Source organism: Stylophora pistillata, chromosome 5 (assembly GCF_964205215.1).
Source record: "Stylophora pistillata chromosome 5, jaStyPist1.2, whole genome shotgun sequence".
Lineage (NCBI taxonomy): Eukaryota > Metazoa > Cnidaria > Anthozoa > Scleractinia > Pocilloporidae > Stylophora > Stylophora pistillata.
The window spans coordinates 15,877,483-15,899,982 of NC_142523.1; the positions used below are offsets into that span (position 1 = coordinate 15,877,483).

At 38.3% G+C, this 22,500-nt stretch overlaps 3 protein-coding genes across 4 annotated transcripts in view; all 3 read left to right on the forward strand.

Moving 5' to 3' along the window:
* Positions 1–1,218: 1,218 nt before the first annotated feature.
* LOC148730518 (uncharacterized) overlaps positions 1,219–22,500 on the forward strand; it is a 52,448-nt gene continuing 31,166 nt past the window's right edge. Inside the window, exon 1 of the mRNA XM_088761300.1 lies at positions 1,219–1,593. Within this exon, the coding sequence (XP_088617426.1) occupies positions 1,465–1,593 (129 nt within the window). The 5' untranslated portion in view covers positions 1,219–1,464. The remainder of the gene's footprint in view (positions 1,594–22,500) is intronic.
* LOC111337368 (uncharacterized) lies at positions 2,776–13,127 on the forward strand. 2 transcript variants are annotated; one of them, XM_088761306.1, is made up of 4 exons: positions 2,776–3,784; positions 4,056–4,170; positions 11,088–11,822; positions 12,260–13,127. In XM_088761306.1, exons 3-4 carry the CDS (start codon positions 11,117–11,119, stop codon positions 12,388–12,390), a joined length of 837 nt encoding a protein of 278 aa, XP_088617432.1. In that variant the 5' UTR covers positions 2,776–3,784; positions 4,056–4,170; positions 11,088–11,116; the 3' UTR covers positions 12,391–13,127. The 2 variants fall into 2 exon arrangements, 1 of the variants encoding a protein (XP_088617432.1); XR_016001777.1 differs by lacking the exons at positions 11,088–11,822; positions 12,260–13,127 and adding an exon at positions 7,890–10,302.
* LOC148730519 (uncharacterized) lies at positions 13,138–22,444 on the forward strand. Its single transcript, XM_088761295.1, has 5 exons — positions 13,138–13,247; positions 13,912–16,933; positions 17,196–17,310; positions 20,427–20,521; positions 20,655–22,444. Exons 2-5 carry the CDS (start codon positions 16,604–16,606, stop codon positions 21,321–21,323), a joined length of 1,209 nt encoding a protein of 402 aa, XP_088617421.1. The 5' UTR covers positions 13,138–13,247; positions 13,912–16,603; the 3' UTR covers positions 21,324–22,444.

Sequence of the window (22,500 nt, forward strand, 5' to 3'; positions counted from 1 at the left end):
CACTCGTGAGAGATACTTTTTGCACTCGAAGATAAAATTCGTATCCCCGCGCGGTCATGTAATATCCTCTATATATATTTCACGAAGAGAAATTTCTCTCAGTTCCAGAGAAGATCTAGAAAGCAGTCATAGGCCACTGCAATAGTTTTCGAGAGTGAGCACTGAATACAAAGAAAATGTCGCCAATTCTTAATGCGCATGCGCTAGCTATACGTGAAATTATATCTTGGAAGAAGAGCAAACAGAGCACTTTTCGCCGAGATGCGCTTCAGGTCTGCAGAAACACCACACTAAATATCCGAAGGCTTTCCCGCTTTTTTCCTGCAGCTTTTTTCGAATTACAACACGGTTCATGATCTGTGATATTGATAACGGACTGGGTCAAACCAACTAAATCACCTGTAGCTCGTGTATTTCCTCATGCAGCATTCAAATGCATTATTGTTTCAGTTAAACGAGATAGTTGGTGACACACGTCTGCAATTTGCACCTGATGATCAAAAGACATTCATGAACGGGATTTGATAATGAAACCATCATCTCGCCTGAGAGTGGATCTAACACTCGGCGTTCAAAACGTTTAAGAATTGATGACTGAATACGTGAAACCGTCCAAAGACCAAACGAAGATCGTATCACACAGCATATCAAATATCTCTTCCCTTGAATATGTAACGTTCGATCAGAAGTGGAAACTTAACTGCGTGGCCCAGATGTTAAGAGTAGTTTCTCTAAATTTATGGGGATTACTTGTCAGTACGTGCTTCATTAATGAACCTGATAAGGATAGTGAATAAATAAATAAATAGGTCTTCATTGTTTTTAAGCAAAAACACATGCCAAAACAGGAAAATTTACATAAAAATATTTACAAGGCTATCAGTATTACATAATATAAGACATCACATTAGATAACTACTCTATATTTAAAAATTAGACTATTAAAAAAACTATTTTCAAAACGCTGGGTACCCTGGGGAGTTGACTACTAGGAACTCGGAGGCGCGCTAAGCTTTCTTTCATTTTAGGGACAGAAGGGTACAGAGGGTGACCGGGCTTACTGGAGATCTTCTTAAATAGTGAGCGATCAATCTCTTCCAATACACTGTATATATTAATAAGGTACGAAATATATTTGCGTTTAAAGCAGCATTGTAGAAAATTCTGGACCGTTGTTAATTCTGGTATTGAGGAGGCGTATATGGGTAAACCATACGTTAGTTTAGGTAAAACAACTGATCTAATAGAATTAAGTTGTTTACCCGTGTGTGATTTCAAGCAGTTTCAGACTTTCCGTTTTCATTTAGCTCAATCGCTTCCTAAATAAAGTTCCTAATTTAGCATGGTAACTGACAGACTACATTTCAAGGAAATTCTGCCGTAGGATATAAATATGCACGTACATTGAGAGATATTTTATAGCGAACACAGAGTATTCAAGCAAAGTAATCATTCGGGCCGAGTATGGCGAACCTTTTGATGCTCGCTACTTTGTTATTTTTCTTATTCAAACCAGGAGTAAGTTCAATGGGAACAACTACCAGTCCTCAACAACAGAATCCTCAGGCTGACGCTGACAAAGAGCCATGTGAGGTAAACTTTGTGCTTTATTCTATGAGCTCTCAAGAGCGTTGAAACTCACGTGAATTAATCAAATATTTTGCTCTTACGCTGAAATTACTATTTCCCACGCATTTAAAGTTTCTGACTAAATTCTGATTACACGTAATGAATTCCTTGTTCCCTTTGTGCTCGCTTCGAACATTCTCCAACGGTAGAAGTCTCGCTCAGAATAATGAAATGCAAGTCTTAGCTACTAATTTATGTTTTACTGAAAAATTTTACAGGGGAGCATGGCCCCATATCCCCACCTTCAGGAAAGTAATACTCTTTGCCACCAACTCAACTTTAGAGCTCTTAAAAAATAAAAAATCGCGAAACTGAAAAAAAATTTACCACTCATGTCTGCCAAGCTAAGCACAAGACATATTGTTCATCAGTCATTAGCTTTAGAAAATTTATTGAAAGATATGATCTCAGAAACATTTAAATCTTTATCACAGTAACTTGCCTTACCACTGAAAGCTAACCAGAGGTCAATCTTCGTAGATTAATTCTCGATGAAAAGAAACAGTACAGAAAAGATCGTAACGATAGTCATTTTACTAGAGTCTGTGCCAAACCAGCACTGTTGTTCATTTAAAAGTTTCATGCGCTTTTTTTCCTAAGCGTTCTCTCGTTCACAAGAGTGAGATCGTGACAGATACCAGTTTCAAAAAAATGTTTCAAAGTTTGCTTGGAAATCTTTTAAATTACATTTTTCATCATACGCAAACAAAGTAATATTTCGGTGAAGCCTCTTTCTTTGATTTACATTACTCCTGTCTTCTATACTACTTATTCCGCGCTGAATGATTGTTCTGTTTATCGAGGATTTTGCCAGACAGTGCTTGCTATTGCCACTGCGCGTTCCAATTGCACATATGCAATGGTCGTGCATGCTCGGGTGAAAAAACTCGTCTCCCGTTAAGTGTCACATCAAACAGCCTTGCAATGTACACACTTACATAATTTTGTCTCTTAATTTCAACAAGAAACAAATAACAACAGCAATAGTAGTAATTACTACCATGTATGCGTGGCTTGCTGGTAAAGGGTTAATAATTGGAGTAGTTTTTCTCGAAGTCATCCGAGATTCACTTTCTCTCTTCTCTTCTGGAATGTCAAATTAAGGCATCCAAAACCATTGTGTATTTTGTTGGAACAACATTATCTCTAAAACCAGCTGATAAATTTAAATGTTTATGGAAAAATTCAAGGAATTCTCATTTGAACCCAGAACTTTTCTTTACTGAATTTTTATTCACGGTCTGCGATGGGAATAAATTTACTGTAATTTGAAGACTTAAGAGTTTAAAAAGTCCCGAATCGAGATGATATATATATCTTAACATATTTTTCAAATTTTGGGCCTTGTTATCTCTTTTTCCTTTCTATCAGTTGTACGAGACCCTTTGTTCCACATTTGAACGGTGCAAATTTGATATGAAAGGGAAAGGGGAGGCTAGATTAGCGAGCGAGATCAGGACAGGCCAGAAGTTGCTCGTCAAATTGTTCAAAATAGCAGGATTTATTCGGGGCCAAAGGATCGAGCTTCTCAGGATTTCCTACTCTCCTGACGCGATGGCAGAAAAATCAGTTAATTGTAGTTCACTTTACATCTCGCCTGGACTTGTTCTTTAAGATCTCGGTCACACAGGATGCGTCTCTTCCATCTTACACAGAAAGCTAGCAAATATTCATTTATTAGATTACCGCATGTGGCCTCTCTTTTTAAATTTGTTCAACGTCGATAATTAAGAATTGGCCAATGGTGTTGTACTGTTTCAACTTCCAATAAAACGGACACTTAAGTCAACGATCTCACTCAGTTAATGATATGTTTTAGAAATGGCGGTCAAGGAAAGTTTCTTCCTCTTCCTATTTCAAGGACTCACCATCCTTTTCGCTAAAGAAGACTTGACGCATTCTCGTTCAGCGTTATTCACCATTAAGGAGAACAAGCGCCTTGATGGTCATGCAATGAAACAGTTTCGATCTCCCACTCAAATATCATGCAGTCCGGCTTTCATGCCTCAAAAACTCCTGGTGTACTTCAACAAACTTCGAAGAACCATCCGAAAAGGACGATAAAGGAACTTTTGAACTGAACAAGTAGAGGATCCTCGACGGAAATGCCCAGTTTTATGATCAAAAAGGCTTTACTTTCTCTATGATGCTCAGGGTATAGTTTTCTTGTTGTTCTTTCCTTTGTTTGCATGTCTTTTTTTAACACGTACAAAAAGAAAAAAGTTGTGATCTTTCGATTGTAAAGGAGCTTCACCCTTTCATGCATATTAGTTGGATTTCCAAAAGTTATTGAGCGTTTACGCCTTATATCCTTAGTTTTGTTTAGTTACAAGTTCATGCAAAACAACTGCAGCTAAACAGGAAGAGTTGTACTCTGTTTGGTTAAGTATGCCTGTTAAATGACAATACATGTTTGTTATTTTTAGAGATGTCTGAAGACAGGCTGTCGTAATGGCGGTTCTTGTTTGTTTCATGAGAAGAGCAAAACATTTTCATGATCTTGCAAACATCCTTGGTCCGGAGATGACTGTCTAACAATTGGTAAGATTGCATTTTTTTAATAAAACATTCCGAACAGTTCAAACTAATAAGCGCGCTTAACCTACTAGCCGAACGTCTAACTAGCCGCTCTTCAAGCAAAATCCAGCTGGCTGGCCCGTCTAATAATAAGACAGAGCTCTTTCACACTCTGGAAAAAAAATTAAACAACAACGGCGTTTGAAAATTTTCATAGCGGGAATTGAAAGTAGAATCAGTTTTTTCAAAACAGACTATTTTGTTCTTCTTAACTCATGATCTGAAAGTTCATTAGTATGCCGTCACCACTCAGTGTGAAATGAGAGAAAAGTGGCTTTTAGTTAAGTGAACATACACCCGTTAAAAATAAGTTACGCGCTTGATGATTCTGCCGCTTCACCAGTGTATCTGATGGTGAGTACGTTATCGCCCCTATGCAAACCCTTTTTCTGATAATTGAAAAAAAGTATTTGCAAGAATATATTTTACTTGATTTGTGTTGATAAGTGTGCAAACGTACACAACTCGCCCGATAAAGACGCAAGACTGAAGCCGTCTGTGATCATAATCTGGCATGAGACAATGTAAATATTCGGTCGTTTCAATACGTTACAGCCTCCAATTGTTGGGCGTACAGGGATCTTTGTTAATTTCAAACAAGATTTCAAGAATTGAACTTAGTAAGTCGTTTCAACAGATGTTGAGTAAAAAGGATGAGCAGCCATTAAAAATAAAAACCGATGGGAAGAAAACTAGTATTACATGTTATTACACTAGCGACGAGGATTGATTGAACCCATGGCCGTATTAATTGTCAAACACCGCTTTAATTCCGCCGTTTGATCCCACAACGATCAAAATTCTCTCGCTCACCAATGGTAAAAGTGATTCAAAAGCTTCAACATATTCTCCGACGCGGCTGGGTGCAAAAGCAACAAACAACGCCAATTGTTTCTCCTTGCTGACCCCTTACCGCGGCATTTAATAGTCAAGCGCCTTCTGCATGTTATCCACTGGAGTTGAATTTGTTTCGCTTTTCGAAGCTTCTCATACAGGTTTTTGCTTGGTTAAAGAGTAGTTAAACTTTTGAAACTCCCTTCATGTTGGCTCAAGCGAAGAGCGCTAAGCACTACTGTTGTGTTAATTAGTTATCCTAAGCTTGATACAGTTGTCGTGCGATGTTTGTACCATGCGTTTCTCTTTGTTGACTGATTGCTGATGTTTCTTGCCTTTAGTTATTTCCTGCGAGGAAGTCATTAAAATATATTCAGCAAGGCATTCTGGTAGTTACGAACTAACAGCAAATGCTTTGAGATATATGGTAAAGGATCCAGTTTTTTATTTTAGCTGATGCTTTTATGTTATAAAGTACTTGGTGGAGAGGATCAACTCTTTCTTTTGTGATCTTACGTCATCCTTCACCCCCATCGTATCGTCGAACGTGGCTAATATAATTGTTACTGAGATTCCTGATGAGCTGTATGTGTCTGAGAGCGAAGCCTACAAAGCACTCGCCTCGACAAAGATTAAGAAAGCCAGTGGTCCAGATGACTTACCAAGTGTAATTCTTAAGATCTTTGCGTTTGAGTTAGCTCCTGCGGTTGCTAACATTTATAATGCCACTCTGAAAGACGGCCTCACCCCTCCGTTGCTGAAGTGTGCCATCGTTCATCCCATTACAAAACAGACCCCGCCCAAGTCTATTGAGGACGATATACGCCCGATATCTTTCACGTGTCAGCTTGCTAATGTATTTGAAGGTTTTACACTCACGAACGTTCTCCCTACAGTTTTAAAAGATCTTGATATTAAGCAGTTCGCGGTATCGGGGAAGTCAACAGAGCAGGCAATAATTTACCTATTGCACCTTGCCTTAGAAGCTTTAGACAAGGGTAATTGTTCTATCAGGTTTTTTTTCGCGGATTTTAAGAAGGGGCTCGACCTAATAGACCACGTGATATTGTTAACCAAGCTATCTAAATATGAGATTCATAATTGCCTCATAAGGTGGATAGCTTCCTTTCTGCACGAGCGATCCCAGGTTACACGTAATGGTACCCCCTTTTCTTGCGCGCGCACGTTACGTGGCGGTGTCCCTCAGGGCACGAAGCTTGGCCCTCTTCTTTTTGCGGTCATGGTGAACGATCTTGTGAGTGCCTGGGCTCCTCGTGCTAAATACGTGGATGACCTCACCGTCATTGAGATAATTCCTAGAAATTCCCCCTCAGTATTGAATTACATCGTAAATGATATGAACTCTTATGCATGTCAGAATAACACGCGCCTCAATCCGCGTAAATGTAAAGTCCTCACGGTTGACTTTCTTCACTACAATAGTTGTGTGCCCATGCCGATCATGGTCGGCGGAACCCTTGTCGAGCAAGTTCCGTCGTTTAAACTACTCGGCGTTCATGTTTCGGAGGATCTTACGTGGACGGTGCACATTGACTGGTTGGTGAAAAGGGCCAATCGTAGACTGTTTGCGTTAAGGCAGCTGCGTAAGTGTGGCCTTCCACCTGAAGACATTGTTGCCATATACTGTGCACTTGTAAGATCTATATTGGAGTACGCGTCAGCTGTGTTTGCTGACTTGCCAAAGTACCTAGATAACGCACTGGAAGACGTCCAGAAAAGGGCTCTTTCTATGATATGGCCTGACCTTCCATACGATCATACGCTTGAAAAGGCCGCCATTCAGACCTTGTCGGCGCGCCGCGCAGCTGCATGCGAGCGTTTTATTCGTAAAATTCGCCCAGGCCATCCCTTATACCCCCATATTCATGAGCGGGTACTTCACATCACAACGTAAATGTGTCTGCGATCAGGCAAATCTTCTCACCGCACACTTGTCAGAACTGAGCGTTTTAAAAATTTCGTTACCGTTAAGTCTCAACCTGTGTAAAGTATTGTGTGTATTTATTTATTTAGGTTTCCAGTGTGTATATTTTTAAAACTGTACCAGTAATTCAGCCTTAGGCTGCAAGTGGTTCGAAATAAACTATATTATTATTATTATTATTATTACTTATATTGTTTTGATATGATCAGAAGCGTATGACATATAGGTTGTACACTTCTGATAAGATATCTAAATGACTAATCGTGGGAAGTCCGCAAAGGAGGTGTTTTCGTAGTTCAGAAGTGACCGATGCGTGGATACCACTCAAGCACTTTCAATGCTGCTAATTGTTTATTGCTCACTACTTTAGATCTTTACTTTAGATCTGTTTCAAGAAATTTAACTCTTCATACAGCAGGACAGTAGTTAAGAAACCCTTTATTCGATAAAGTACAAACACGCTGTTACTTATTCCAAAGCCTAATTAGTCGAATCGAATATATATTTGAAAGACGTTCTAAATGATACATCCATGCAGAGAAAATTTTAATGAGTCTCAGAATTAAGAATTTCCGAGAAGCTCTTTTTCTCAACCTTTTAACCACGGCACTTTTGCGAACTTCCTTTCAGACATGGTTTTCACACTTGTTTTCCTTTAAATTCCCTGACATCACTTAACTTGATCCAATTTTTTATCGTTCGAATGATTGTGGATTTTCTTTGTTCTTTCAATGACTATCTGTAAATCTCAGAAGTTTATCAGCACCATGAGCCCATTACTGGGCTCATGTCAGCACTAAAAATCTGCATAAAGTTGCATCTTAATGCAAGCGCTTTCATTTGCTTCATTTCCTTCTCCTTATATGTTATGCTCATACGTAAGCTATACCTATCGTCTCCCCAGGTATACTGTGATATCGGGGTAGATCGCACAGCGTGGACCTTGTCGCTCGATTTTCAAACAGTGATGGCAAAAATTGGATGCGTGACGATGGCAGATGGTGGTATGACCAGTAAAGTGACAACGGGACAACAAATTACCCTTCAATAAACGCTGATATGATCTCGCCTGCCTTTTGGTTGGTCAGCGCTAGTGAAATAAAAATCACGCGTAGTGATGACCCTAGCCACACCCCTCTGTCGCAGACAACAGGAAACTGTTTGGGTGGACAGTCATTCCGATCCAAAATCAGTCGTTGAGGCGACTTTAGAAATGGTCAAGTCTGGGCCAATGATCAGTGTCTGGGAAGTTGCATGGTTCAATATGGCGGACAGTACAAGTCAACAGATGGGTTTCAAAAAGCTGAGTGCAGTGAAGACATCCAAAGCGCCAACAAGATCGGATTCTGGTGTGACTGGGATACTGGTGATGGATCAGTGATGATGATTGGTGGAGGAGGAAGTAGCTGTGCGCGAGCTGATCATGGGATTGGAATCACAGAAGCCAACAGAGTGTCTTTTGATGACAGCTGAACCAGTGACACTGAATATGACTTTGATTATGATGCTCTAAAAGGAAACACTCCATCCCAGTGCTACTCGTTGAACCTATAAATCCGTTAAAAATAGTCAAGCCTTTATTTTTCAAACTTAGTTTAGAACTGAAGAACTTTGTTGAGGATGACTTGTGATCCAAGTCAAATAAGCACTTTAAATGATCAGTAATAACGCATCTTTCCCATCTCGTGGCAAAAATAAAATGACTTGATAACCACCCCAGCCGCAACGCTAGGGTCCTTAAACATCCTTAGATCTTCACTGGCAATAAATTAATTGCCATTAGAATTTCTATAACATTCAGCATAATTAATTTAAGTCGGACTCACAACTCATCTTTTCAAGGAGATGTGATGTATTCATTGACGATTGTTAATGTCATCAGTGGCACTATAAATACAGATACTACTTTGTAACATTTCGGTTTGTCTCGTACTAAGCTAAAATAACTTGATCATATATCATCCTGGCCCTACTGCTAGGATCTCGCCATTTTAAGATCTTCGCTGGCTACAAATAGCCACTAAATGTATTCGACAAAGTCAATTTCAGTGATTAATCATATGAAATCTGACTCAAAATTCCTCTTTTCAAGATGTGAAGTGTGCATCAGTGATTTGTTACTGATCTGTGACGAAATATGCAAACAAGTTTTGATATCTTAATCAGTAATTCGGTCCTCAAATTGTAAAAAGTCGGCAAACATGAAAATCAAATCTCCGACGGCTGATCTTGCCTAATAAAATTAGGCTTTGATATCCATGGCAATGGGAATATTACGCCAGACTAATACAATTAAGAAAACATGCTTAGAGAACAAGAAAGATCATAAGTTACCTCGGATCTGGACTCCATTTGCAGTCTGCTTTCAGTTCTAGGCCTCCTTCTGGTTTGTTAGATCATAGGATTCCTGATCTACTTTCCAGTAAGCTCAGTAGCATTGTTCGTACAAGATTTGGATGAGTTCAACTTTCTGCTTAACCTGTCAAATATTTTACTTTTTGGTGCGGACATTTAGCTATTTTCATCTGTTTGCTAATGTAGCTATAAATCAAAATCGTAGATATTACTTAGTGTCTGAGGTGGTTCACGACAAATCCGTAAAATCAAGACTGTTCCTCTTTTCAACTTTGATGCGCTTCAAATTTTTTAAATACTTACGGTAGTCACTTAAGGTACATAGGAACATTTGGCTGTCGAGGACTTAGGCGACCAGTCAGACTAGTTTTGGATTGTATTCAATCCTCAGTTACTTGTCTCGAGTCCTGCATAGTTCTAAATCGAGAGAATCTGGGACGGTGGAGAAAAAAAAGTGATCATTTATAGTTTGAGTGTTTTTGAACTAAAAGTTTTATTCACAGTAGCCGCGGTAAAGGTATCGTTTATTGGACTCACGCGGTAATCTTTCAGAGGAATACAATACCAGTTTATAGCAGGGATAATAGATGGGAAAGATGTTTTGTGAATTGAGACGTGGCCATGACTTTTAAGACCAACAATCTGAAGTCACTGAAGTCGCTATATTTTCCAAATGACGACGATGTTCAACGGCTTTTTAAGCTCGAACTTACACCATTTCTTATTTCTCTCTTAGTTACAGCAAAGATAAAATAACTTGACCATCACCCCAGCTGCAACGCTATAACCTTTTAACAGTTAAGATCTTCACCGGCAACAATTTAAATACCATAAGAATTTTTCGAGAAAATCATATTCAATAGGATGATTTTAAGTAAGACTCACAACTCATCTTTTCAAGGAAATGTATCCATTGATGATTGTTTAGTGATGTCAGAAATAAAATATGCAAGATATGTTAATGTTGTTGAAGCTTTATCGAGCACCACATGTTTCATTGGATAAGCATATTAAAGGGAATTATTAAATGATTAAACTGAAGTTTTGATAAATGTATAAATAAAAATCAATGCAAAAAAAAAGCCCGCGTAAGACGAAGTAAACTCACGAGAGTCATCAAGAGATTATCTTTTGGTGCATAATCATTAAACAGTTAAAAAAAAAATCTAGTGAAGTTTAAAGTGTAAGGATTCTATACTAACTTGTCAACCGAGATGATACGAAATGGAAGCCTTTAATTGATTGGACATCCTATGGTCCAAGAAACCAGAAGAAGGCCTGGAACTAGTTACTAAGGCACCATTGTCTTTTATCGCCGAAAAGGAAGTGGGGAAGGGAAGGGGAGGTTGGAGGAATCTGGTTGTGCCACAATAAAATTTATCGGGCTCTCAAGTGTTCTAATTATCTTACTTATTGGCAGTCAATTTTTATAGTCCCCCCAATATACTTTCTCTTAGCGAACACTGCTCCCCCTTTTGTTTCCCCTGAAAGCCACGTGATCCTCACAAAATCCTCCGACCCCACCCAGGGCGATGACTAAGAATTGGTTTCTGAGAGATCTGCTCTTGACTCACCAAATGGGCTGTTCACATCTGAAAGACGATTATTTCCAATGCAGAATTAAATTGTTTTGACAAAATATGATAAGCTCCAGCATGGATAAATGTGTTTTTAGTTTTTTGTTTTGTTTTGTTTTTTTACTATTTTAAACCCTTGGCATTTTTTTAACCGCCTATTTGATAAACAGATTTTGAAGGTGTAATAAGAAAACATCCAATGGATCATTACAAAAGAGAGAAAAGAAATATTGCTCCGAGCTCAACTGCAGGAACAGTAACTTTACAACAAATCCGCCAAGAAATAAATAACAAGTTCAATGAAGTTTGTAAATCCTCTGACAGTATATGCCAGGCAGGACCTCCGGGGCCGCCAGGAGCCCTTGGGTATCCTGGATATAAAGGAGAGAAAGGGGCCCCCGAAGAGGAAAGACCACCAGGCCCATCGGGGCCTATCGGGGTTCCAGGCGTGAATGGCAAAAGAGGACCTGTGGGACCTCAAGGAGTAAAGGGTGAAAAAGGCGATACAGGGTCCGTTGGAGCGATCGGGATGAAAGGTGAGACTGGACCGAAGGGTCATCAAGGACAGAAAGGATCTATTGGCTCAAAAGGGACCAAAGGCAGCCGAGGTTTGGTTGGCATTCAGGGACCAAAAGGAGAATGCGTCGTTCCACTGAAGATCAGTGTGCATCCTATATCTCAGGCAGTCTTTGTGAACGAGACAGCAATTTTTTTCTGTTGGGCCCAAGGGCAGACTATGTTCAGGATCACGTGGCGTAAGCTTGGAGGTTCTCTGTCTGATGCTACTGTAAAAGATGGTTTGCTTGGAATCAACAGGGTACAAAGGTCACATATTGGGTCGTACATGTGTTCAGCTAACACAGGTCTCGGAAGTCCGGAGGCTTTCAGCACTTTGCAAGTAAAAGGTAAGGATATAAGTCGCCAACTTTTCCGTTTTTTAGGATATTCTTTATTTAACACTAGTGTTGACAGTAATTTGTAAATCAAGTACACATTTTTCTCTCTCCACAGGCAGCCGGCGACCTTGAGTGTGTTTAGATAGCAATTTAATTCCTTTGATGCCGATCACTTTGGGGAAAATTATGCATACTTGATAAAATTATGCATACTTGATAAAATTATGCATACTTGATAAAATTATGCATACTTGATAAAATTATGCATACTTGATAAAATTAAAAGATTATGATAGGTTTGAGTTGTATGTCATATGCACTGCTATCATCAAAGCTAATTTTTTTTTCTACTACTTGATACCGATATTTTTGCCGACGGCTGCTATTGATCACATGATGTTGATAATCATATGTCAATTTTTTTGACGATTTCATTCTACCATCAGAGCCACCGCCATTTGTCAGGAAACTACCATCTTTCCTTATCGTAGATGAAGGCTCCGTATTACGGAACGTATGTCTGTTGCGCAAGAAACCTCATCGGATGAGCAGAAACGACAACAGAAGTGGTTGTTAAGGGGAAAGTGTTGGTTCATTGGATAAGTTGACTTTCTTTTAATTCACCTACCTAAAATTCACTGCATATTTATTTTGTCGCGCAAAAAACAGCCCCCATTTAGCAGAAACAACTGCGTCAGCAGTTTTGAGGAAGAAAGGTGTCGTATGTATTCAGTTTGATTTCCGATTATTCTAGCTACCTTACACTCTGGATATCAGCTCAAGAGGCAAAATCTCCTATGGCGGTAACATCAGTCAGTGGTAGATCTAGGGGAGGGGTATGGGAAGGGCACGCCCCCCTTCCCCAACCCCTTATTTTGGGTAAAAAATAAACGCAGAGGGAAGAAAAGCCGACAGGTGAACACATACAGTAAAAAAAAAAACGGCCTTTCCTTAGCTAAAGGTCCGGATCAGCCACTGCCAGTAACCTACAAACATTGATCTCAACTGTTCAGATCTAGAACTCCAACAAAGAGAAGTAGCTATTGCATAGTTAAGCGTTATTTTAAATAAAGATTTACAAGCGCACGCTTGTCTGTGACTCTCGTGATCTTTCCTATTTATGTAACATCTTGAGACTCAAAATAAGGTTTACAACACCAACCAACCAACAGAAAAACAAACAAGCAATCAACATGCCCTGGTTCCCTGCCCATAACAGAAGTAGCTAGTCGGCATCTCCGTTAAATAAATTAAAACTATTAAGCTTAATGAGGAAATAAAATCATTCGTAATCATTGCCTCGTTTTTCTTGGTCAGCAATTCATAACTGCTTTTTACTCATTTTCAGGGCATTTCTGTAAAGACATTTTCAAGAAATAGGTGCTGAAACGTTCCGGAAGCTATGAGCTTACAGCGAACAATTTGAGATATACTGTGAGTGTGATGACATCATTCCTCTTTTGGAATACATATGAATTTCTTCAGAACTTTTTTTTTTTCTGTGTTTGTGCTTGTGTTTGCTTTTCTTTGTGTCGCTTTTTGTTTCCTCTCCTTGCGAGAACTTTTTCTGGCGAAATGAGAAGTTAAAATATGGTCAGGATTTTTTTAACCTTAATGAAAAGAAGAAAGGTTAATGGACGCTAATTTAGCTTCACACACGACATCATAGATTACAGAATATATATTTTCTCACCGAGAACATTTTGTGAAAAATACCAGCAAGGAAGTAGCACTTTTTTAATGAGTCGCATCTGTTTGGTTTCCAGTCAAAAGTGCAATCGGGATGGCAACTAAAAAAATTGCCTATTTGAACTAAGGAAAGACTCTGAGCAAGAGAAAAATCTTTCCTTATCTGAAGAGGTGCCTTCCTACTTTTCCTCTCACCATCCCTCTCTCACCCCTCCCTCCCAGTGAGTGAAGTGTTACGATTAACTCCACAGCATCCCCGTGACTATTTCAATTCTAACTATTAGAATGGTTTTAAAGCTATCAGAGTACTTCAAATCTATTAAGAAATGACATCAATTTCCTAACCAGCTTATAACCAAATGATAACTATCCTCTTCTTGATTTTAATGTATTTGTAATGTATTGTTAGGTTTATTGTGATATCACGGCAAGTCTTAAAGGATGGACCCTTATAGCTCGATTCTCTAACAGCGATGGCAAGAATTAGATGCGTAACGATGGCAACTGGTGGTATGACCAACAAGCTGCTATTGGAAAAACAAACAACCCTTCAGTGAACAACGATATCGTCTTACCAGCCTTCAATTATTTTAAATAAGACTCATCTTTTCAGGAAAATGTGAAGTATTCATTGATGATTGATGATTAGTTAATGATGCCTAGGGTAAAATAGGAGACCAGTTAAATCCAAGTTGAAGGCAGAAACGTCGGAGCCTTAGGCAGACTCTATAATTTCTTGCAAAATCAGATGGTCATAGAAAATAATGGGGCTGTTATTTTTGTGTATTTCTCTAGATCAAGACGTTCTCTTAAACCAGTTAGCAAATATAAAGTTTCAATGTTAAAATTCAAGAAAGTAAGGTACTGAAGCTAGCAAAAAAACAAATGCTTGGTTCTAGCCAAAACTTTTCTTAATTTCTTCCATTTTTATCGCTCCGCGGTGGGAATAAATTAATTTCAATTTGAAGACTTGTAAGTTCAAAAGGTATTAAACCAATACGATATCCTTGCTTAAAAGAAAAATGATAATATATTCTTCAAATTTTGGGCCTTGCTTTCTCTTTTTTCTTTCTATCAGTTGTATGAGACACAGCGAAATCATGAAAGGCCAGAAGTTGCTCGTAGAATTGACGTGATCAAAATAGCAAATTTTATATCCCAAACAATAATTTACGTGTATCACCATCGGTCTTTATAGACTATGCTAGCATAATTTTTGGCATAGCTTGAGCAAACTGGCATGATTTCTGCCAAGTAGCAATGCTAGCATAATTCGCATATTTTGATAATTATCCGATCATTTTTGATGCTACAATTTGATCATTGTTCATCTCTACTCCCAAGCACTTGGTGACGTTATTCAATGTTTTAAGTTTTAGTTCAAGGGATAGCACTTGTAGTTCACTGTGAATCACTGAGCGGCGTCTGAAACGGTCTGAGCCCGGGTCTGACAAATTAACAAATTAACCCTTAATCTCGAAAAAACTAATTTCGTAATTTTTCGCCCTTACCAAAAACGCCTTCCTTTTCTTCCCACAATATACATTAACGATAGCCAAACAAATACATTAACTCACCTGGAATGTAAAGACCATGTGAAATATCTCGGTGTCCTAATCGATTATAAACTGTCATGGAAAAACCATATTGACTCTATAATATTGAAACTTAGCAAAACCATCGGATTACTGTCTAAGATAAGGCATTTTGTTTCTTTCCATACCCTTCTTAGTATATACAACTGCCTTGTTGTTCCTTATTTACGATACGGTTTAATTGCATGGGGACAAGCTGGCAAAACTGAATTAAATAAGCTTTTGATCCTCCAAAAATGTGCTCTCCGTTTCATATGTTTCACTGACAGGTATGATCACGCCATTCCTCTGTTCCTTTGTGCAAATAATTTACGTAGTCACTTTATGTATTATAAATTGCTAGCTGAGACAATACATGATGTAAATAATGATGTTATTCCTTCACAATTGAAGGATTTGTTCATCCCTACTGCAAAAATTCATTCATATAATACGCGATCTTCAGCCTCCAACAACTTTTACATTAGAAAATCAAAACTTGAAATTGAACGAAAATCGTTTTCAAGAATCGGTGCAAAACTGCGAAATGAGATACCAACTAAGCTCCGAACACTACCAAAATTCATCTTTAAAAGAAAAATTCGTACGATCTTGTTCAATATATTAGAATTAGAAGACTCCTACGAAGATTTAGAATCGATAATCCCTAAAGTTAGTAAATACTCTTAGTAGCTATCACCTTTCTCTCGCCCATCCTACCTTATCCATTTAATCTTATATATTCACTCACAACATAATGCGCTGTCAACTTGAATTAACCACATAGTTGTTTCCATAGACTTAATTTGTTTTCGCATTTACCATCTATTTATTCATCTGTAGTTTTAATTGTGTGTATTTTCCTCTTCTTTTACTGATTATCCTGGCCCGCCTCGATTAGCATTGCTATCTGCAGAGCCAGGGGAATAAGGATTTATTGTTATTGTTATTGTTAAATAAACGTGTTTTAAACGTCTGAGGTGCACCGGAACCGGAAGTCACATTGTAGGTCATGTTGATGTGCATGTTAACATGAACCACATGTTTATTTGAATTTCATTGTGGATTTGTTGCGTACTTTCTTGTAGACTAACGGCTTCTAATTAAAAAATGTATTTTTTGGACTTATTTGCAATTTTTTCAAAGGGCATAATTTTAAAAAAAGGGGCATCATTTGGCAAAAAAAAAGAGCATAATTTTTGCATAATTTCGCCAAAAAAAGCAATGCTACTAGCATATATGCTAATTTTACTAGCATAATCTATAAAGGCCTACCATCGAGGCCTTACACGAATTTATTCCGGAATAAAGGATCGTCTCTTTCGACACGATGACAAAGAAATCAACTAGCAACACAGAATTCGTCCATTTCATAGGTTTACGCGGAAAGTTAACAAATATTCGTCTATCAGATTACCATCTGGCTTCTCCCTTTATCCAACCTCGATAAGAACTGGCCAATCGTGTTGTCCTGTTTCAACGCTAATAAAACTTGCGTCACTTTGTTCGTGCCTAGTATGTTTAGAAATGGCGATCAAGGAAAGTTTCTCCCTCCTCCTCTTTCAAGGAATCGCCATTATTTTCGCGAGAGAAGAGTCGACGCTTTCTCGTTCAGCGGTATTCACCACACAGGAGAACAAGCGACTTGCTGGCCATGCTGTCAAACAGTTTCAATCTCCTAATCAAATATCATGCAGCCTTTCGTGCCTCAGAATCTCCTGGTGTACTTCTACAAACTTCGAGGAACCAACTGAGAAGGACGAGAAAGGAACTTGTGAACTGAACAAGCATGGGATTCTCGACGGAAATACTCAGTTTTATGATCAAGAAGGTTTTACTTTCTCTATGGTGCTCAAGGTAAGTTTTTCTATTGTTTTTCTCTTGGTTTTTTTTTTTTTTTTTCAATACGTAAAAACAGTTGTCATTTTCAGTTGTAAGAGAGCTTCACAATGACATGCATATTAGTTTGAGATTTTCGAGAGTTATTGAGTGTTTGCTCCTTATCTCTTAATTCTGTTAAGTTCGAGTACCCGCAAAACGACCGCAGCTGATTTGGAAGATTTCTACTCAGTAAGGTAAATATGCCTGTTAAACAACCATACATGTTTGTTATTTATAGGGATGTCTCAAGACAGGCTGTCGTAATGGCGGTTCTTGTTTGTTTCATGAGAAGAACCAAACATTTTCATGTTCCTGCATACATCCTTGGACTGGAGATGACTGTCGAATTATTGGTAATATTGCATTTTTTCTTTAATTAAACCTTCAGAACAGACCAAAGTAATAAGAGTGCTCAATGGAGCCGAACATGTAAATAACCGCTCCTAAAGCAAATTTCAGCTGGCTGGCACATCTAAGAATATGACAGAACTCTTTCACTCTCTGGAAAAAAAGTGAAATAACAACAGCTTTTGAAAAAACTTAATTCATAACGGAAATTGAAAGCGGAATCGGTTCCCCAGACAGACTCTTTTTTATCTCTTAAGTCATGATCCGAAAGTTCATTAGTAGGCCGTCGCCACTCAGTATGAAATGAATTAATTAACCTTTCTATATAGCGCAAATTAACATGACTGTGTAGATGATCAAATGCGCTTCACAATACTGTGCGGGGGACTTTACCAGACTGCCAGTGGCAATTTACAATCAATGCGAGGAAGTGGGTTTAATGAGGCAACTACATACCCGTTAAAACTTATTTCGTGCTTGATGTTCGCTTCACCAGTGTATCTAATGGTGACTACCTTATCGCTTCCGTGCATACTCTTTCTCTAACAATTAAAAAAAAAATCTATCCAAGAAAATTTTTTAATTGATTCGTGTTGAAAACTGTGCTAACTTACATAATTCGGCCGATGAAGACGCAAGATTCAAGCAGTCTGTAATCATAATCTAGCAAGAGAGATTGTAAATATTTGATTGCTCAAATACGTTACAGCCTCCCATTGTCGTTACGGGGATCTTTGTTAATTCTAGAACAAGATTACCAGAATTAAACTCAGTAAGTCGTTTCAACAGATCTGCTTGTTTTGTTTTGTTTGTTTTGTTTCTCACCCGCGCAAATTTCGGTGAGAGGAGGTATACTCGAATTTTATTTTTGAGAATTTAATTTTTATCCCATAGGAGAGGGGTTGTATATGTATAAGGGAGGGCTTTGTAATAGTTAATGGTTGACAAAATGCTAAACGCAAATCATGCTTTTCCAACCAAGAGTAAAATTCGTAGAGCGAGCGTATGCCGTCGTGTTGTGATATTTTGTAAAAAGGATGGGCATGCAGCCATTAAAAATGAAAACCGATCGGAAGGAAACTATTATTACACGTTTTTACACTGGTGACAAGGATTAATCGAACTCATGGCCGTATTGTTAAATACCGCTTTAATTCCGCCATTTGATCCTATGACGATCAAAATTCTCTCTCACTAATGGCAAAAGTGGTTCAAAAGCTTAAACATATTCTCCGACGCAGCTGGTGGCAAAAAGCGATAAAAAACGCTCATTGTTTCTCCTTACTGACCCCCAAGTTACCGCGGTATCTAATATTCAAGACACCTTATGCGCGTTATCCAATGCAGAAGCTGATTAAAAAACGGCCGCGGAATGTTATGTTACACTTATGCTGATGACTGCCAACTGCACACATCTGACGTAGACCCAGTAGCCTTGGAACAGTGGATCAATCATGATGTACAAATAGCAAACAAATGGTTCGAAGACAATGGGATGAAAGCCAACCCCGCTAAACACCAAGGGATGGTTCTTGGCAAAACCGATTACCCTTCCTCCTTCTCAACCACAAGATGCCTGGAACTTTTTGGAATAATTCTTGATAATGAACTCAATTTCAAGGAACGCATATCCTCTGTATGTAAAAAAATAAATAATCAGTTCAGTGTCTTCAAAAGATTTGGCAAACTTATTTCTACCGAAATTATGCTTCGCCTTTATAAAACGTTTATGTTACCCCATTTTCACTACTGTTCAATGATGTGGCACTTTTGTAATTCAGAGGACTCTGTTAAACTGGACACCTTAAATAGACGTATTTTAAGATTGTATTTAAGGACTGGGACTCGAACTATGATGATCTTTTAGACAAGGCAGGTGTGTGTGGATTAGCCAACAGGAGGATACAAAATATGATGATTTGTATATTCAACTGTCTCCATCTGATAAAGCTAAGATCTACTGCTTACTCTCTAAGGGGCACCAATATTTTATCGCTTCCTAAGCCGTTTACAACCACATATGGTCTAAATTCTTTTAGCTATTCATCTGTTAAGTACTAGAACTCCCTCTCTGACCACTTTAGAAAGACTGTAGATTATTGTGAATTTAAGCGCAAACTGTTAGTGCATGGTTTCTGTTAATATTACATTAATATTAAATTATATTATTATACTAATGACCATTATATTATTATATTATTATATTATGAAGTATTTTCTTATCTTTTTAGCCTTGTTCTTGCTGTAACTTTTAAAATTAGTAATTAGGATCGGAGATACTAGCTTGTAAGCTACACTGAAATCCGAGGATAAATAAAGCTTATGTATGTATGTATGTATGTATGTTGAATCATTGAATATTTCCCTCCACGAGAGAACACCCCATTCTGTCGGCTCAAATTTCGCCAAGAAAAAAAACACGAGGAAAGCGAGACCATCACACAATTCGTTACAATCTAGGAAAATAATACGTAACTATACTTTACGATATAATTTGGATATATCAACAAAGTTGAAATGGTAAATTGGCCACCGTAACGATTACAAAAGCTGACGTTTCGAGCGTTAGCCCTTCGTCGTTCGCTCCGACGAAGGGCTAACGCTCGAAACGTCAGCTTTTGTAATCGTTACGGTGGCCAATTTACCATTTCAACTTTGTTGATATATCCAAATTATTTCGTTACCCCCACCGACGCAGCCCCAAACAGTTTCTTTCGAAACTATCAGCCTTTATACTTTACGATAGGCCCATCTAGAAAGTCGTAGAATAAGATTAAGCTGTCCATGTATTGTTATTAAAAACAGAAAAGATAATCAATGTTCTTTTAATTTATTGATGTGGCTATACTCAGATGGGAATACTTTCGTCCAAAAAGCTTTAAAGTGCAAAGATTTAGAAATAGAAACGGCTCGAAATAGAGACATTAGAAAATAGGTTATTTCAGCATTAAAGGTGCTCTTAAGGAGACTGTATAATGAATCGAGAAGAAAATTCTTGGGTTCGAAAATTCTCGTAGAAGGCACAAAAAAGTGGCCTCAAAGCCATGATACTCGAATTAAATGATACTATACTTCATTGAGAAGGGTGAACTTAAATGCTGTTGTTGGATTTATCCCACAGTCGCCAACTCATGTGGTGAAGTTGCTAAAATAATAAATAACAAGCAGTTTCTGGATGGCGAATACTGGCTAAAAATTGGGGAAATGGAATTTCAGGTAAGCAATGAAAGTAAGAAAAGGGCAAAGCATGATTTGAATTTGTAACAGTATTGCAGGTGAACGCTAAGCCTTTAATCCAGCTTATGCTTGGCGATGCAAACAAATTAAAGCCTTGTTCTTTCTTTAATAGGTTTACTGCCACATGGCTGACAACAACCAAGACTGGACTCTTATCGCTCGATTCTCAAACAGCGATGGCAAGAATTGGATGCGTGATGATGGGAGGTGGTGGTATGACCAGCAAATTGCTATTGGAACAACAAACAACCCCTCTATGAACAATGATATGATTTCACCAACGTTTTGGTTAGCCAGTGGTAGAGAATTAAAGATTACGCGCAGTGACGACTCCACCCACACCCCTTTGTTACAGACCACAGGTAATTGTTTGAATGGCCAAACATTTCGATCTAAAATCACAAGTTACGGTGACTTTAGAAATGGCACAGGTTGGGCCATTGATCAGTGTCTTGGAAACTGTACGGTTCAATATGGAGGACTGTACAATTCAACAGATGGGTTTCAACAGGCTTATTGCAGTGGACTCATCCAAAGTGCCAACAAGATCGGCTTCTGGTGTGACTGGGGTAGTGGTGATGGATCAGTGATGATGATTGGTGGAGGAGGAGAGGGATGTGATCGTGCAGATCATGGGATTGGAATCACAGAAGCTGACGATGCCTCTTTTGATGACGAGGGATGCAGTGAACAAGACTTTGGTTATGGTGTTGGTCGTGGTAATCGCATTTCAATCAATCTGCTATCCCAGTCCTACTCGTTGAACCTATGGATCCGTTAAACACAGTGTTACGGTATTTTCCAAACCGACAGAAAAATACAACTCGTACTATCTCTACTATTTTATTGACTAACGTAATAACTACGGAGCGATATCAATAACCAGTACAATAACTATCCTCTTAACTTACTTACGGAGCGATATTAATACCAATAAAATAACTACCCTCGTAACTTGAAGCTCTCTATAAATATTATAACTTCAATCTCAGTGCACCACTTCACAACTCACGCGGTTCTCTTGAAACTCTTGTAACTTGTCGACGTCCACAATACTTTCTCCTACACAGCGTTCCACACGGCTGACTATTCCAACACTAACTCCTCTGGGCTCTTCGCAACAGCAGTACTAACTCACTAAAAGGGCCTCGCTTCAACTGATCGCGACTCCTTACATATCTTCTACAAAAGTTCCAGAATGTTCTAGAGATCTGTAATACTGCTATTTTTAGTAACATTACACTACTATTACGTCATAACGAAAATCTGCTGACTAACGTTTCTAGAAAGTTCTATCAAGACTTCTCGCTCAGTCAGCATGATTAAACGTTCTAGAAACTTCTTTATTCTATTTTTAGTAACTACGTTACGCCACGCTCTCTAAAGAAATATGGGCGCTCTCCATAACACACAACTAGAGCGTTACTTTTTAAACTTAGTTTAGACCTGAAGAACTTTGCAAAGGATGATGTTATTCATTTAATGTCGCACTGTGATCCAAATTAGAAGAACATTTTAAAATGGTCAGTAATAGCGCATCTTTTTCCTCTCACAGCAGAGATAAAATGACTTGACCATCACCCCAGCAACAACACTAAGATCCTTAAACATCTTCAGCTTCTCATTGTCATTAAATTAATTGCCATTAGGATTTTTCTGGGAAAATCAAATTCGATAGAATCAGTTTGAGTCAGACTCACAACTCATCGATCTTTCAAGGAAATGTGAAGTATTCATTGATGATTCTTTAGTAATATCAGATATAAAATGTGCAAGATGTGTTTAATGTTTTAACTGAATATTTCATCAAGAAATTTTTGAGACTTCATCAAGCCTTCCATAAATTCCGATCAAAAATCACAAGTTATGGCGACTTTAGATAAATAATAAAGAAATGGCTGATACATTTAATACTCACTTCTCAACAATTGCAGGCAAGCTGAGGAATTTGTTGCCTG